Source organism: Balaenoptera acutorostrata, chromosome X, assembly GCF_949987535.1.
Source record: "Balaenoptera acutorostrata chromosome X, mBalAcu1.1, whole genome shotgun sequence".
Taxonomy (NCBI): domain Eukaryota; kingdom Metazoa; phylum Chordata; class Mammalia; order Artiodactyla; family Balaenopteridae; genus Balaenoptera; species Balaenoptera acutorostrata.
The window spans coordinates 68,602,855-68,621,509 of NC_080085.1; the positions used below are offsets into that span (position 1 = coordinate 68,602,855).

The following is an 18,655-nucleotide window of genomic DNA, read 5'->3' on the forward strand; positions in this document are numbered from 1 at the left end:
GACTGAAAGTGAAGGGATGGAAAAAGATATTCCATGCAAATGGAAATCAAAAGAAAGCTGGAGTAGCTATACTCATATCAGATAAAATAGACTTTAAAATAAAGACTGTTACAAAAGATAAGGAGGGACAGTACATAATGATCAAAGGAACAATCCAAGAAGAAGATAAAACAATTATAAATGTTAATGCACCCAACATAGGAGCACCTCAATACATAAGGCAAATGCTAACAACCATGAAAGGAGAAATTGACAGTAACACAATAAGAGTAGGGGACTTTAACACCCCACTTAAACCAACGGACAGATCATCCAAACAGAAAATAAATAAGGAAACTCAAGTTTAAATGACACAATAGACAAGATAGATCTAATTGATATTTATAGAACATTCCACCCCAAAGTGGCAGAATACACTTTCTTCTCAAGTGCACACGAAACATTCTCCAGGATAGATCATATCTTGGGTTACAAATCAAGCCTCAAAAAATTTAAGAAAATTGAAATCGTATCAAGCATGTTTTCTGACCACAACACTATGAGATTGGAAAACAATTACAGGAAAAAAAATTGTAAAAAACACAAATACAAGGAGGCTAAACAGTGCACTACTAAATAACCAAGAAATCACTGAAGAAACCAAAGAAGAAATTTAAAAAATACATAGAAAAAATTGACAATGAAAACACGATGACCCCAAACCTATGGGATGCAGTAAAAGCACTTCTAGGAGGGAAGTTTATAGCAATTCAATCTCACCTCAAGAAACAAGAAAAATCTCAAATAAACAATCTAACCCTACATTTAAAACAGCTAGAGAAAGAAGAACAAAGAAAACCCAAAAACAGTAGAAGGAAAGAAATAATAAAGAACAGAGCAGAAATAAATGAAATAGAAATGAAGAAAACAATAGCAAAGATCAATGAAACTAAAAGCTGGTTCTTTGAGAAGATAAACAAAATTGATAAACCCTTAGCCAGACTGATCAAGAAAAAAAGAGAGGGGATGCAAATCAATAAAATTGGAAATGAAAAAGGAGAAATCACAACTGACACTGCAGAAATACAAAGGATTATAAGAGACTACTACAAACAACTATATGCCAATAAAATGGACAACCATGAAGAAATGGACACATTCTTGGAAAGGTACAATTTTCCAAGACTGAACAAGGAAGAATTAGATAATATAAACAGACCTATCACAAGTAATGAAATTGAAACTGTAATTAAAAATCTTCCAACAAACAAAAGTCCAGGACCAAATGGCTTCACAGGTGAATTCTATGAAACATTTAGAGAAGAGCTAACACCTATCCTTCTCAAACTCTTCCAAAAAACTGCAGAGGGAGAAACACTCTCACATTCATTCTACAAAGCCCCCATCACCCTGATACCAAAACCAGAAAAAGATACCACAAAAAAAGAAAATTATAGACCAATATCACTGATGAACATAGATGCAAAAATCCTCAACATAACACTAGCAAACAGAATCCAACAGCACATTAAAAGGATCATAAACCATGATCAAGTGGGATTTATTCCAGGGATGCAAGGATTCTTCAATATACACAAATCAAACAATGTGATACACCACATTAATAAATTAAGGAATAAAAACCATAGGATCTTCTCAATAGATGTAAAACAGCTTTTGACAAAATTCAACAGCCATGTATGATAAAAACTCTCCAGAAAATGGGCATAGAGGGAACATACCTCAACATAATAAAGGCCATATATGACAAACCCACAGCAAGCATCAAACACAATGGTGAAAAATTGAAAGCATTTCCACTAAGATCAGGAACAAGACAAAGATGTCCACTCTCACCACTCTTATTCAACATAGTTTTGGAAGTCCTGGCACAGCAATCAGGGAAGAAAAAGAAATAAAATGAATACAAATTGGAAAAGATGAAGTACAACTGTCACTGTTTGCCAATGACATGATACTATGCATAGAAAATCCAGAGATGCCGCCAGAAAACTACTAGATCTAATCAATGAATTTGGTAAGATTGCAGGATACGAAATTAATGCACAGAAATCTCTGGCATTCCTATACACCAACAATGAAAAAACACATAGAGAAATTAAGGAAGCACTCCCATTTACCACTGCAACAAAAAGAATAAAATACCTAGGAAAAAACCTGCCTAAGGAGGCGGAAGACTGGTACTCAGAAAACTATAAAGCACTGATGAAAGTAATCAAAGATGACATAAACAGATGGAGAAATATACCACGTTCTTGGATTGGAAGATTCAATATTTTGAAAATGACTATACTACACAAAGCAATCTACAGATTCAATGAAATACCTATCAAATTACTTATGGCATTCTTCACAGAATTAGAATAAAATATCTTACAATTCATATGGAAACACAAAAGAACCCGAATAGCCAAAGCAATCTTAAGAAAGAAAAACAGAGTTGAAGGAATCAGGCTCCCAGACTTCTGACTATACTACAAAGCTACAGTAATCAAGACAGTATGGTACTGGCACAAAAACAGAAATATAGATCAATGGAACAGGATAGAAAGCCCAGAGATTAACCCACGCACATATGATCACCTTATTTTTAATAAAGGAGGCAAGAATATACAAAGGAGAAAAGACAGCCTCTTCAATAAGTGGTGCTGGGAAAACAGGACAGCTACATGTAAAAGAATTAAATTAGAACACTACCAAACACCATACACAAAAATAAACTCCAAATGGATTAAAGACTTAAATGTAAGACCAGACACTATAAAACTTTTAGAGGAAAACATAGGAAAAACACTCTTTGACATAAACCACAGCAAGATCGTTTTTGACCCACCTCCTAGAGTAATGGAAATAAAAACAAAAATAAACAAAGGGGACTTAATTAAACTTAAAAGCTTTTGCACAGCAAAGGAAACCATACATAAGACAAAAAGACAACCCTCAGAATGGGAGAAAATATTTGCAAATGAAACAACAAAGGATTAATCTCCAAACTATACAAACTACTCATGGAGCTCAATATCAAAATATCATACAATCCAGTTAAAAAATGGGTGGAAGACCTAAATAGACATTTCACCAAGGAAGACATACAGATGGCCAAGAGGCACATGAAAAGATGCTCAACATCACTAATTATTAGAGTAATGCAAATCAAAACTACTGTGAGGTATCACCTCACACCAGTCAGAATGACCATTATTAAAGAAGCTAGAAACAATAAATGCTACAAAGGGTGTGGTGAAGAGGGAACCCTCCTACACGGTTGGTGTGAATGTACACTGATACAGCCACTACAGAAAACAGTATGGAGGCTCCTTAAAAAACTAAAAATAGAACTACCATATGACTCAGCAATCCCACTACTGGGCATATATCCTGAGAAAACCATAATTCAAAAAGAGACATGCACCCCAATGTTCATTGCAGCACTATTTACAATAGCCAGGACATGGAACCAACCTAAATGTCCATCGACAGATGAATGGATAAAGAAGATGTGGCACATATATACAATGGAATATTACTCGGCCATTAATAGAGACGAAACTGAGTTATTTGTAGTGAGGTGGATGGACCTAGAGTCTGTCATACAGAGTGAAGTAAGCCAGAAAGAGAAAAACAAATACTGTATGCTAAAGCATATATATGGAATCTTAAAAAAAAATGTTATTGATGAACCTAGTTGCAGGGCAGGAATAAAGAGGCAGACATAGAGAATGGACTTGAGCACATGGGGTGGGAGGGTGAAGCTAGGGCGAAGTGAGAGTAGCATCGACATATACACACTACCGAATGTAAAATAGTTGGCTGGTGGGAAGCATAAGCATAGCACAGGGAGATCGGCTCGGTGCTTTCCAATGACCTAGAGGGGTGGGATAGGGAGGATGGGAGGGAGGCTAAAGAGGGAGGGGATATGGGGACATGTGTATGCATATGGATGATTTGCTTTGTTGTATAACAGAAACTAACACAGTATTGTGAAGCAATTATACTCCAATAAAGAGCTATTAAAAAATAAAAAATAAATCCTAAAAAAAAAAATCAATCCAGACTTAGATATATTATAGCGCACCTCAGAATACCAAATGCTAAAATATTTAAAAGAGCCATAGTGGAAATTCAGATTATTTATAAAATAACTAAAGATCAGACTGAGTAGGATTTCAAATAAAATGCTAATGTAACTTCCAAAGGATGTACAGCAGATTCTCATTCTTCATGTTAGTTATGTTTCATGAAATCACTGCAAATAGGGAATTAATGAGTACAGAAACATTTCTCCTAAGGAAAATGCAGGATTAGGTTCCTGCGAGTCTCTGGTCAAAACATTTTTGTCAACCTATGAATACAGAACCTTGTTTTATGCATATTTTTGTTTTAACACATCTTACTTAATATATCTTGCTGACTCTGTAACATTGAATTCATGGCAAACAGCATTATAACTCATGCCTGAAAGAAGCTTACCTAACACACATATACTCTCCATAAGGCACATCACAGTCTTGCACTTCAGAACACTATACAGCACTTAAACACTACACTTAGAGATTAGTGAAATCACCAACAAAAAGTACAAAAAATGCAAAAAAAAAAAGTGGCACTTGACAAAGTGAAAAAGACACTCCTTTACAGTATGAGAGCTGAAGTAAAAAGGCAGAGCATCATATTGTTCACCCTTAACTGGGAACGTGCTCCTTTGCCCACTCAAATTTTTCACTGCCTGAGCATGTCCATGAATAACCTTGAAAGCATAGCAAGGAATGATTTCAGGTTAAAAAAAAATTATAGTGAGTAGGTAAATTTGCAAACACAGAATCTGAGAATAATGATGACTAAAAAAGGATGACTGAATGTACTTCACAAAAAACAAAATTATGTCTGACATAATGAAAGGTTTAGTGAGCACAGAGACTGGTAAACACAGATAAATCCAGAGAAATACTGACTATAAGATAATCATAATGTCTAATTTTGGAGATTAGACAGGCAGAACAAACATAGACAATAAAAACATGTACAACAGAGGATGGGGTGACAAATTATATGTTTAAAAATCCAAGAAAAATGTTTCTAATTATTTAGAAATTAAATTAACTATGCATGTAAAAATGTGAAGGGTACTGCTAAGGAAATAGCATGTACCTTCTAAAATAGTAAAGGGAAAAATGGGGTAAACCACTTAATAAATCCAGAAGAAAGTAGCAAAAGAGAAGTGAATCACAGAGAAAACAGGATACACAGAAATCATAAAATATCAATAAAAAGAAACATCCCCAAAATGTCAGGATGGATTAAAAAATAATGAAACAAATTATAAATATGTGCTTTAAACAGGACTTTAAATCACTTAAACAGAAAGGCTGGATGTAAAAAGACAGAAAAAAATTATACCAGACAAATACTAACCTAAAAAAACAGTTGTAGCTTTATTAGTATCAATCAAAACAGACTACCTAAAAGCAGCATTAGAAAGTTTTTAAAAGTAGGGATCACTATAAAATGATAGAAAGTAAATTCACAAATTGATGAAATAATTCTAGATTTCCATGTTCCTCTACATAGCCTCAAAGTGTGTTTGTATGTATATATATAAAACTGGCAGATAAAATTATTAATCTTGGTAGATTTTAATAAAATTCTCTCAGTAACTGACAAAACTAAGAATATAGAAGTTACAAAAGACCCGATTAAGAAGCTTAATTTAAAAATTAACATATAGAGAATTATAGTGAAACCTGTGCCCAATAATTTGAGAATACACATCATTTACAAGCATATGACACATGAAAACTGATCATACCCTGGGCCATAAAGCAAATATGAAATAATAGATATCAGACAAACCTACTGTCTAACCACAACTCAATAATGAATTAATTAATATGGGAATTTACTTCACAATTTTTCTGTAAGAATCTAAAACTCTTTTAAGATTAAAAGTTTATTATTCTTTTTATTTATTTATTTTGACTGTGCTGGGTCTTCATTGTGGCACGCGGGCTCAGTAGTTGCATCACATGGGCTTAGTTGCGGTATGTGGGATCTTAGTTCCCTGACCAGGGATTGAACCCAGGCCCCTTGCATTGGGAGTGCGGAGTCTTAACCACTGGACCACCAGGGAAGTCACCTAAAAGTTTATTTTAAATACGCATATATCTATATCTATATCTACAGTAAGTCCCCTACATACAAACCTTCAAGTTGCAAACTTTCAAAGATGCGAACGTGCGTTTGCATGTCCAATCACGTTAGTTCATGTCTCTGGTGTACATTCTCATGTGCATGCATCCTCTACAAGTTGTTGTGCTTTGTGTACTTTACAGTATTATATCGAGTACAGTAGTACAATATCTTTATTTCAAGCTAGATCTGCAAGAGGACGACTTCATTGAACTCCTTGCTGTGCAACAAGAGGAGCTTACTAATGAAGACTTTATGGAATTGGAGGCCCAGAGAAAGGGCAAAGAGAGACAAGAGGAAGAAGAAGTAACTGAAGAACCGAAGAGATTCATGACGCAGGTAATGGCAAGGGGATTTCTTTATTTGAGGAGTCACTGTTAGTTTTTGAGGCACAGAACCCGAACGTAGAATGGTACACGAAGGTTGCAGCAGCCGTTCAGAATGCAATCCGGTGCTACTGTGTTATCTATGATGAGAAAAAAAGAGCTACTACCCAGATATTACTGGATCGTTTTTTCAAGAGGGTAGATAGAATTGAATCCAACAAGGAACCAGAACCTGTGCCATCAACGTCAGGCGTGAGTGAAATTGCAGCTTGCCCTCCATCTCCTATTGCTGATGATCCTTCAGCTCTACCATCTCCCACATCCAGTCACTCTTCTTGCCTGTTCACTCGATGCTAGCCCCTGTATGCCAGCTGTTGTACTGTACTACTGTACTTTTCAAGGTACTGTACTGTAAGATTAAAAATGTTTTATTTTTTGTGCTTTTTATGTATTATTTGTGTGAAAAGTATTATAAACCTATTACAGTACAGTATTATATAGCCAATTGTGTTAGCTGGGGACCTAGGATAACTTTGTTGGACTTACGAACAAATTGTACTTAGGAACTTGATCTTGGAACAGAACTCACTCATATGTAGGGGACTTACTGTATTTGGAAAAGACTATATATATGGATTTAAGAATTTATTTTTTTAATTTAAAAATAGACTTGAGGGGCTTCCCTGGTGGCGCAGTGGTTGAGTCTGCCTGCCAATGCAGGGGACACGGGTTCGAGCCCTGGTCTGGGAGGATCCCACATGCCACGGAGCAACTGGGCCCGTGAGCCACAACTACTGAGCCTGTGCGTCTGGAGCCTGTGCTCCGCAACGAGAGAGGCCGCGATGGTGAGAGGCCTGCGCACCGCGATGAAGAGTGGCCCCCACTTGCCACAACTGGAGAGAGCCCTCGCACAGAAACGAAGACCCAACACAGGCAAAAAAAATAAAAAATTAAATTAATTAATTAATTAAAAGAAAAAAAAGTAACATTTTAAAAAAAATAGACTTGAATGACAATGAAATGAGTGGAATGTGGCTTGTGGAATGTAAAGCTAATGCCATACTCAGATGGAAATTTCTACCGTTAAAAACTCACAATAGAAAGGAAGGTAGGCTAAAAATTAACTCGATAAGCATTCATCTCACAAAGTCAGGAAAACAAGAATAAATCTGAAGGAAGTATAAGAAAAAAACTCAGAGGGAAAAAATAGAAACAGATATATAATAGAAAGGATCAAAAAGTTTAAAATTGAGTTCTCTGTAAATAATAATAACATTTACTTACCTCTACAGAAAGCGATTAAGGAAAAAGACAAGGCATAAACAAAGTGTAGAAATAAAAATGGAGAAATAACTGCAGATAAAGTTACTTTAAAATAATAAATTATGAACAGTATGCCAAAAAATTGGAATTAGACAGAATGGACCATCATATAACAATATTTCCGAAATGAACTAAAAACAAATAAATAGAATTCTAAATTCTTGATTCAATATGCTAAAATATTTTAACATATAAACAAAGTAACTAATTAACAACAGTCACAGGTCCAAATGGTTTTACTGGTGCACTGCATCAATCATTTGAGAAAAAAGCAATTCCTATCTTATACAAACTCTTCCAAAGAATAGAAAATATAAAGAACACTCCCTAACTTTTGATACTTAAATCAAAAAAAGGATACTATATATTAATGGACACATAGACTAAACTCACTTATGAACAGAGAGGCAAAAATACTAAACAAAATATTAGCAATGAAGCAATATTCCCTCTCACCCCCGTGGAATTTTTGCATGCAGTTTTAATGAATGAACATAAGACTATCACTTCAATTAATTACTCTGAATTGTAGCTGCCAAGACTTTAAAAACATCATGTAACAATGTTCTGAAAACAGTTACTTTCATCATTCAGAATCAAAATGTGGGGACCAAGAACAAAATTTTTATTCAAGCAATGTAGTAAAGATACCTCATACTCATGATGGACTTAGCCTAGAAATACAAGGATGGTTTAACATTAAAAAAATCCATCTATGTATTTTAACCACATTAGGAGGTCAAAGAAGAAAACACAGATGATAATCTCAGCATATAAAGAAAAAACATTAAATAAAATCCAATATTTGATGTACTCATCAAACCAACTTTCAGATGAACAGTTCATGACCAAACTTCTACTAAACTAGGAATGGAAAAAAAAAACACACAAAAAATTCCTTAACCTGAAAATATATCTATCGAAAACTAGAGCAATCATCATCCATAACAGTGAATAATTAGAATTTCTTTTAAAATCAGTACAGTCATCCCTCTGTATCCATGGGTTTGCATCTGCAAATAGAGGGCCAACTAAGAGATTTGCATATCTGCAGATTTGCGTATCTGCGGTGGGGGGGGGGGTGTTGGAACCAATCCCCTGCAGATACCCAGGGATGACTGTAACAAGAAAGTGATCATTCTATTTATATATATATATATATATATATATATATATATATATATATATATATATATATATATATATTAAGCATTGTTCTGGAGTCCTACCAAGCATGATAAGAAAAATAAAAGGTATATAGATTACAATGGAAATCATCAAAGAATCATTACTTGAAAATACCCATAGTCTCCAACCCAGCAATCCCACTCCTAGGTATATACCATAGAGAAACTGTCCCCAGCTGACACAGGAAATATGTACAAGAATGATCATAGCAGTATTGTTTATAATGACAGAAAACCATGGAAACAACCTACCTAAATATTCATCACTAAATAGAATGGCTAAATTGTGTGATATTTCTAAAATAAAGCAATTATACTCCAATAAAGATGTTAAAAAAAAAAGTACAGATGTTAAAAAAAAAAACTACATAGAGGTGAAAGTGAAAATGACATAATGAATGAATCTGAAGAATCATCTTGAATAAAAAAGAAAACAGTATACCACACACATAAAATTGGAAAATATGCAAGACATTAATTATATCCTAAGAATGTATATGTATGTGGTCAAATATAAACAAATGCATGGAAATGATAAATATGAACTTTTAGACAGTGGTTGCCTTTGGTGGGGAAATAAGGGAGATGAGTTGGTAATGTTTTATTTCTTAAGCCCAGTGGCAGGTAACTGGTCTTTTATTCTTTTTTGTACTTGCTCTTGGGGGGGTGAGGGTTAAAGTTACATGATTTTTGTAAAAAATTCATTTCAAATAAAAGGTTAGATTAAGAGTTTATAGACCTGTTCCATGAGATGGTATCTTTGCAATTTAAAAAAGAGGGTTGCTTGAAAATTAAAAGAAAAAACCCAAAAGCATGTATTAAATAATACTGGTCACAAAGCACAGAGCTGATCTCCCTGTGCTATGCGGTTGCTTCCCACTAGCTATCTATTTACGTTTGGTAGTGTATATATGTCCATGCCACTCTCTCACTTTGTCACAGCTTACCCTTCCCCCTCCCCATATCCTCAAGTCCATTCTCTAGTAGGTCTGTGTCTTTGTGACCACCTAGAGGGGTGGGATAGGGAGGGTGGGAGGGAGGGAGATGCAAGAGGGAAGAGATATGGGAACATATGTATATGTATAACTGATTCACTTTGTTATAAAGCAGAAATTAACACACCATTGTAAAGCAATTATACTCCAATAAAGATGTTAAAAAATAATAATAATAATACTGGTATATGGACAATGCTGTTAGGAATGTGTAGTAGTATTATAACTTGGATACGTTGAACCTCTTTGTGCTTGATATAAATTTAATATAAAATAGCTGGTCTCCAAGGCTGTTTTCATACATTCTGGTCCTAAATTTTAAGTATACTCTGTGGAAACACTAATTTGAAATTTACAGTGTCAGTAGCTACTTACTCTGTATTCCCATGTTATTTTATATTTGATGTACTTTTCTGTATTTCATTATAATTCTTTGTTTACATGTCTACTTCTTTAACTAGACTATGGACACCCTGAGAATAAGGATGAATCCTAATTATCCTTATACCATCAGCTTAGTGCAGTGATTAACAGAAGTACTCAAAAGTTTAAAGTAAATGAATAGTAGAAAAAATGTTTTGCAATGGTACCTGATATACTGGGGAAAAAACATCACTGATGTTGGGCAAGAGGACTCAATTACACATATAAGCTTATGAATAAGTTTATACTAATACAATGATGTTTATTTCTATTGTATATTAGGATTCTACATGATTCCGTTCAGGAAAAAAAAGGGCTCTGCGGCTAAGAGTGAGAAAACCAATGTCATAGCAGATCCCAGACTTTTTAAAAAATCCTTGGACTTGGTATAATTAACAGAAAGAATAAAGCAACACCAAAAATGTAGGAAGGAGAGTCTCACAGTAAAGGATGGCTTTTAAAATTGAATACATTTGGCTTTGGAAAATACTTTTTACATGGTCTCTTCTTATTTTTCTCATTTTGACTCATAAATATAGTGTAAAACACATGATTCCATAGAGGAGGACTACGTATCTTAGTACTGCCAAATATATTCATATGTGTCTATGTATCCCAGGCAACCTGTAAAACCAGTGTTTTTCTGATGATGTATCTTTTGTCCTAGGCCAGAAATCAAAACACTCCTGGGTCTAAAACATTGCCTCTAACTCTCGGGTACCTTCTACAACCAAGGTATGCGATTCTTAAATTCAGGTGCCTGCTATTCAAATAATCACCTTCTGTATACACTACAATAAGTGAATATCCTCTATTGCTAATGTGGAAAATAATGGCGTTGATTCACCCACTAAATTGAACTATGAACCAGAGTTGATATACTGTGAAATATTTTAGATATTTTAGTTGGCTGTAAATCCTTGGAGTATTTTTCTATTTGGAAAAAATAACACTGGCAGAATAATCTCCTTCACTGACTAATCATAAATTCAATTTGGCAAAGTGGTTGCTATTAAGACAGTATTTCTTTTTCTTTGCCAACTGAAAAGACAATGACTGAAATACTTTATTTTTGACGGATTGAAGGTTTAGAAAGGCTGAACAGTAATACATATTAACATGTACAGAATAATGCATAAGGCCCTAAACTAGATCTTGGGTAATCCCAGGCTCCAGCAACTTGTGCTTCAGTGATGATGGCCTCCACCAGTTACCTGACTCTGTGTCTTCACATACAGTTCCTTTGCCCAGTGTACCCTTCTTCCTCCCCTCCCTACCATCTTCCTCTTAACCACTATGAGGTTTATCACACACCACCATGCTTGCTTTTTTGCTAACATAAACACTGACTCTGAAAAATTGGTCTCATAGATCTCCATTAATGGCAATAGGTTTCCCTCCTCCTGCCAAAATCCATGCAAAAGCAAAACACTAACTCACTTAGCCCTTGGGATTGATAAATAAGAAAATCAATGAATCATCTGAACAATTATTTCAAATTTTCAGAAAGTAGTATTCCCTACCTTCTAACTCTATAAAGTTAAAATTTAAAACATTACATCATACAGGTGTACCTCTTAATAGGAAATATATCTATGAACTAGACTTGTCTTTGAGAAAATCTAACCTAGGTCCTCCTTAAAGTGATTGTGTTGATTCATGGTTTTCCAAACTCTTTTAAAAGCAAAAATCTCAAATGGAATGTCAATATATAGAAAGAGTAGCTCTGCATAACCCTAGGACTCGATCAAATATAACTGAAGTACACTGTAAGTTCTGGAGGCACTATGGAAACGTGAACACACCAGAGACTTTGGAGCCGAGCCCAGATTCTTTACACTTACAAGCTCTGTAGCTTTCTTAGCTTTAATTGCCTGTTCTATAAAATGAGGACAATACCACCCATCTTCCAGGGTTGTTTTGAGGTTCTGAGATGATATATAAAATCCCCAGCACAAAGTTTGGTACATAGTAGATGTTCAATAAATTGTCATTACCACCTCATGATTTAGATAAGTCACCTATCTTAACTGGGCAATACAGCTAGTCAGGGAATAAAAAAATCACAATGTGTCTTTAAAACATTCTAATGAGGTGGATGGAGTTAGAGTCTGTCATACAGAGTGAAGTAAGTCAGAAAGAGAAAAACAAATACAGTATGCTAACACATATATACGGAATCTAAGGGAAAAAAAAAAAGGCCATGAAGAACCTAGTGGCAAGACGGGAATAAAGACACAGACCTACTAGAGAATGGACTTGAGGATATGGGGAGGGGGTGGGGTGAGATGTGACAGGGTAAGAGAGTGTCATGGACATATATACACTACCAAATGTAAAATAGATAACTAGTGGGAAGCAGCCGCACAGCACAGGGAGATCAACTCGGTGCTTTGTGACCACCTAGAGGGGTGGGATGGGGAGGGTGGGAGGGAGGGAGATGCAAGAGGGAAGAGAAATGGGAACATATTGTATATGTATAACTGATTCACTTTGTTATAAAGCAGAAGCTAACACACTATTGTAAGGCAATTATACTTCAATAAAGATGTTTAAAAAATAAATAAATAAATAAAGATGTTTAAAAAAAAAACAAAAAAACATTCTATGTTGTGCTTCCCTGGTGGTGCAGTGGTTAAGAATCTGCCTGCCAATGCAGGGGACACCGGTTTGAGCCATGGTCCAGGAAGATCCCACATGCTGCAGAGCAACTAAGCCAGTGCACCACGACTACTGAGCCTGCACTCTAGAGCCTGTGAGCCACAACTACTGAGCCCACACATCACAACTACTGAAGCCCACACGCCTAGAGCCCGTGCTCCGCAACAAGAGAAGCCACTGCAATGAGAAGCAAGCACACCGTAACAAAGAGTAGCCCCCTCTGTCCACAACTAGGGAAAGCCCACGTGCAGCAATGAAGACCCAACACAGCCAAAAATAAATAAATAAATAAATTTAAAAAGAAAAAAAAAACATTCTGTGTGATTTCTTTCAATAGCAATTACACTGCTGACAGGCAAAGGGGAGAAATCAGCTATGCCTTAATAGATTATTGCTTTAAAATTTAAATAAATAACAATTATTAGGGTTCCACATATTTATTATGCATACAGAAGGAAACCTTGCTCTAAGATTTCAATCTGCTTCCTCAAGAAAAATGGTTAGTCAGTTTACTAGCAGAAATTCATCGTAGAACTCTTACGTCCTGCCTACCTCTCTGAAGTGGGTGGAGCAACACAAAGGGAAAGTAAGTTATCCCAACATAGTAGGGCAGAAAGCTATTTGATTCCAAGTGCCAACAGTAGGATTTTACAATCCTTTACATAGAAGTAAAGGTTGAAAACAAAGAAGGTAAGAGGAAGGAATAAGAATGTTCTACTAGCACCTGCCTGCTCCAGAATAAAGCAGTGGTGCCATACCATAGATGGTTATTCATACATTTGATGAGAAAAAGTGGCATTATATACCCAACTTTCCTCTTTTTCAGCTCCCAGCATCTTAATCATCCCTTGTGTATGTCTGGGTGGTAGAGTTTGGGAACACAGAAACTCAGGGAGATCTTCAGAATTTAAAGAAACCTTAGAGATCGCTTGTCAACTTCCCTCATTTTACAGATGTGAAAACTGAAGCCTAGAGATGGGTAATTAACTGTGAATAGAAGAACAAGAAGGAATTCAAAGCCAGCTCAACTCTTATTTCTCTTTTTGCATTTTAACTTTCATAGTGAATTGCTCAGAACTGATCCTCAAATAGCATCAAATGATGAACGATAAGCATTCCTTACATAAAATACTTCTTGTAAGACAACATTCTACTAGCAAGCCAGGACATACATTATAAGACTACTGTCAGGTGACAATATCTAAAAAACAAAATTTGAACTATTATTAATATCTTGGTTAAAAAATCACAATACATTTGTCAACACTAGCAAAGCCTCAGAGACTCTGATCTGTAATTCTGCTTTAGGATGTAAAGCCATTCACAATGGAGAGCATTTTTAAGGTAGCTGGCAATTTTTGCCTATAACATAGTCTCATTTGTCTAGGTGACTACAAAAGGAGACAATGATACCAGTCCACTTCACAACATCCCTTTCTTTACTCTTATGTCTACAGTACCTATTATCTACTTCCTTGCTTCTCAACCTTTTTCAGGTTAGAATCTCCTAGAGAAAGAGATGTCAGCGACAAATATTTTCCCCAGGAAAAGGCACATTGCCATACAGCATAAACTAACATGATATTGTAAAGCAACCATACTGTAATAAAAATTTAACAAAATAAATAGTTTGGCTATTCCATCAAGTTGTTTAAAATGATATTGGATCTAATCCAACATAACTTCAGTGTATCTAACTGCCCAAAGACAGAAGTCACAATTACCATGCTAATTCAATTGTGTTGGCACATTTATTCTTCTTACATACTGTAACAATGAGATTTCTGCATTTCAAATAGGTGACAAATAAATGTTACTCAAGTTTCAGTTCAAGTTATTTATTTATGAAAGACAGGTCTGAGTCCATATGTCATTTTCTTCCTCTATACTCAAAGGAAAAGGTCTGGATTCTAAAAAAAGGACCAAGAGAACTAATCACTGCCAGACGGTATGAATGAAGTCCTCACTTCCTTTGATGTACTTAAGAGTAGTTATAGTTCATTTTTGTAATGTATTAAACTACTGATAATAGTACCATTAATTTTAATTATAGTCAGGCATACATACTTTTCAGTGAAAGAAAATTAGTAACTATCTTATTATTGGAAATCACATAAAGTAGGTTTTTAGGTGAGCAAAAGTAACTTGCATTATTAAAGTAGGAAATAAAAGCAGTTTTAGAGCTATTACCTCAAACCCTTCCAAAAGATCTGGCGAAAAAGATAGCAATTTGTACTCTACTTCTTAATACTTAACATGTTCAAAACTTCATAATTTAGTAAGCCCTTACATTTCATTTTATCTTCACAAGAGCTTTATAAGGCTGGCAGGTCAGTTAGTATGTTTACAGATGAGTAAACATTGCATGACAGAGGCTATATGAGTTGTTCTAACTCACATGTTTCTTAAAAGGCAGAACTGGGATTGGAAATTGATCTTCTGACTCATAATCCAGTGCTCTTTCTTTTATGATGGTGCTTTAATAAAAATCATCTAACACAACTACACTTCTATAAATTATATCCTTTAAACTGGGCCTTTTAGTCATCTACTCTGTTCATGAAATGACCTATTTCTGCACCTCCACAAAGGTTCACATTTTATTCTTGGTTTAACTTGGCCAGTTCAGCACCAAATATGTTACCAATATTCTCAGTACAGTTTACATAATTTAATCCTCTCACCAAATGTCTTTCTATATTTCAGACTTACAAATTAATGAATGAAAATAGTTTCAATATGAGCTATCAAAGAATTTCTATGACCCACATTTTGTTATTTTGCCATGTTTCATTCAATAGCAAGATATCAAACTACTCTATTTCTGTAATGCCAATTTCTGGAAGAAGGACAGCGACATGGAAATCCTGTGATGGTATTTCACTTGTGAAAAACAATCTCATCCTTCTTCAATTCAGAGCTTCGCACAGCTTGGTTCCTACCCTCGAACTCATTGCTTAAGTGATAACAGGTGCAACTGATGGATTTTTGTGGCTTTAGGAAACTATGAGTTTCCTCACGTGCTAAATTAGATTATTAGCAAGCAAGCGATCAACTTAGTTCGGAGGGCTGGTATTAAGAACTCATTACCAGTCACCTCCATCCAGAAAAAGGAAGAAGTTCCACAAAAACTATTTGCCCTCGTTACCCATTCAAAACCTATACCTCTGCCCCAAACCTCTGGCAAACTGTCGCCTGTTTCCACACCACTCTCCTTCGATTTTTCAGAAGTGGATAAATTCACTGAAAGAACAGGTGACAGTAGCCTTCAACAAGGGAGGGTTCGTGTTCAGTAATCTTCTCAAAGCAGCCCCACGTCCCCTGATTCAGGATGGTTGCGGCTACCAGGAAAACAACAACAAACAAAACAAAACAAGCTGCCAGCGCCTACCAATCCGAGTCAGAACCCTCACCCCTCCTCAACTAGACCTAAAAGGTCACCACCAGGCACCTTCCAGGGCCCCAGGCCCTCCTCTCCCCCACCTCTTTAAGCCCTAAAAGCAGCTTTTCAGAAGTAAAGGATACTCTCCATATTCGACATGGTCCCACGACTTTTCTTGGGAGGCGACAGCCAGGGGCAGCGGCAAGGATTTGACGGCAGTGCGCTCGGAGCGCGACTCCAGTCCTGAGCTGCTGCCGGCCTGGCTCCTACGTCCGCAATCCCACTTCCAGTTTCTGCGCGAGGAAGGCGGGGGTGGGGTGGGGGTGGGGGGATGGAGCCGTCTGCGTCCGAGGGGCGGGGCTGGAGCAAAGCCAAAATGGCTGCCGCTCTGAGGGGCGGTTAGGGCGTGCTGCAGTCGCTTCCGGGCGTTGGGGGTTAGAGGGCAAGCGGTTAAGCCCCTCCCCCTCGTGTCCTTAGCTGCACCCTAGCCTAACCGGCGCCTAACGGTTTTCGTCACCCAGCTGACCTTCTAGTTATTTCTTTTGTCCTCCTCCAAACTCTCTTTAACCTTCTGCCCCACCTCTTCCCTCAGATTTCACACTATCCTTGACCCCTCACTTTTGTTCTCAGAGCTTGTCTTACGGATGAAGGAAAAAGGTATAGGGCTTTTAAAGTACTTAAAAAAAACCGTTATAATCGTATGAAATAAGGGATTAGCGGGGTTGGTAGTTTTGAGTTGTGAGGTTCAATTGAAGTGTTAAAAAGGATCATGATCCTAAAGTTTTAGGTTAGATGGGGAGGACGAAAAAAGTAAGCCTAGGTTTAAGAGGTGAAGTTGCTGTAAAATATATATTCGTAATAAATAGTTTATTATTATTATATAATAGATGGTGTAAAATATGAAAATTACTACCAAATCTTTAATGGACGGGAGGTTAATAGAAATGCTAAATAGCGGTTAGCATTTATATGTGAGTTATTAATATATCCAAAGGTAATTTATTAGACGCTGAATCTCTAGATTTATGGGAAGGAAGGGGATCTTTGGCGTTGGTGTCGCTGCATTTCAATTCAAAACTCTTAGACATTCCAGGAAAGAGCTAAGAGATACTACTTTGGGGGGAAAAAATAGCTAGAATAATTATACCCTTATGAAGGAATTTTATAAGCTTGGCGTTAAAATTTTTCTTATCGTTAATAGTTAAATATGTGGGGAAAATAATGAGTAAATAATTGGCTAAGCCTCTTTTTATCTTTAGGATCATTTCCTATTGAAAACTAAAATGGTTCAAAAAGCTAGTGTTTTACTCTTTTGTGTTGACTATTGGTAGGCTTCAGACTTATCGAATTATAAACACTTAATGCTGGAAAAACCTTCTTGAGTATAGTTCTGGGGAAGAACAGTCTGTAAACCACTTCCATAGGTGAAACTGTATAAAGATTTTTATTTATATCTCTCCATATGTATATATTTGGGACGCAAGATTTACTTTTATGGAGACAGACAAAAGTTGACAGATTTCATTATTGTTTCATCACTTTCCATACTAGGTAAACCACTAACTGTATTTCACAGTTTGAGAATTCTTTTTTTGGTAAAAAGATAAAAAAAAAAAATGTTTTAAAAAGTTCGTCCCTAGGTTTTTAACGTGTTAACACAGCTCTTTCAATAAATCCACATGTTGACAGAACAATCCACTAAAGCTTAAGCATTTCCAAGTTTTATGTATTTTAGTTATATTCTTTTTTTAAAAGAATAAGCCTTTTTTAAAAGTGTTTTTAAAGTGTTTTTGCATATTGTAGAACTTCTTAGATTGGGATCAGGTTTTTAGTAAAGTTAAAATCTGAAGAGATTTGTTCAGTTAGGAAATTTGTTATTGCTGTCCACCTAAAGTAAAAAAAAAAAAAAATACATAGCCTATATCTTTGATTTACTAACCAGTTAGAAGACTAAGAAGTTGTTTTTATTTTTATGAGTTCTAAACTAATTTTTACTCCAAAAATTGCCCTCATATTATTCCTTGGACATCTTATTTCTTAAAGTTAGATTTAGTAATTTTTTTGATCTTAGGCACAGTAATAGAACTATTTAATGTATATGCATATTCAGTTGTAACTGCTGCTGTTGAAAGCAAGGAATTGAAATCTGTTAAAATCATAAACTTGTTTTAT

The 18,655-nt window shown here is 35.7% G+C and overlaps 1 protein-coding gene across 1 annotated transcript in view; it reads right to left on the reverse strand.

Annotated features, from left to right (window-relative positions):
* The window catches only part of LOC103015993 (charged multivesicular body protein 1B2), a 35,155-nt gene extending 18,388 nt beyond the window's left edge, over positions 1-16,767 (reverse strand). The window contains exon 1 of the mRNA XM_007187173.2: positions 16,627-16,767. Coding sequence (XP_007187235.1) covers positions 16,627-16,642 — 16 coding nt within the window. The 5' untranslated portion in view covers positions 16,643-16,767. The remainder of the gene's footprint in view (positions 1-16,626) is intronic.
* Between the last annotated feature and the right edge of the window lie 1,888 nt (positions 16,768-18,655).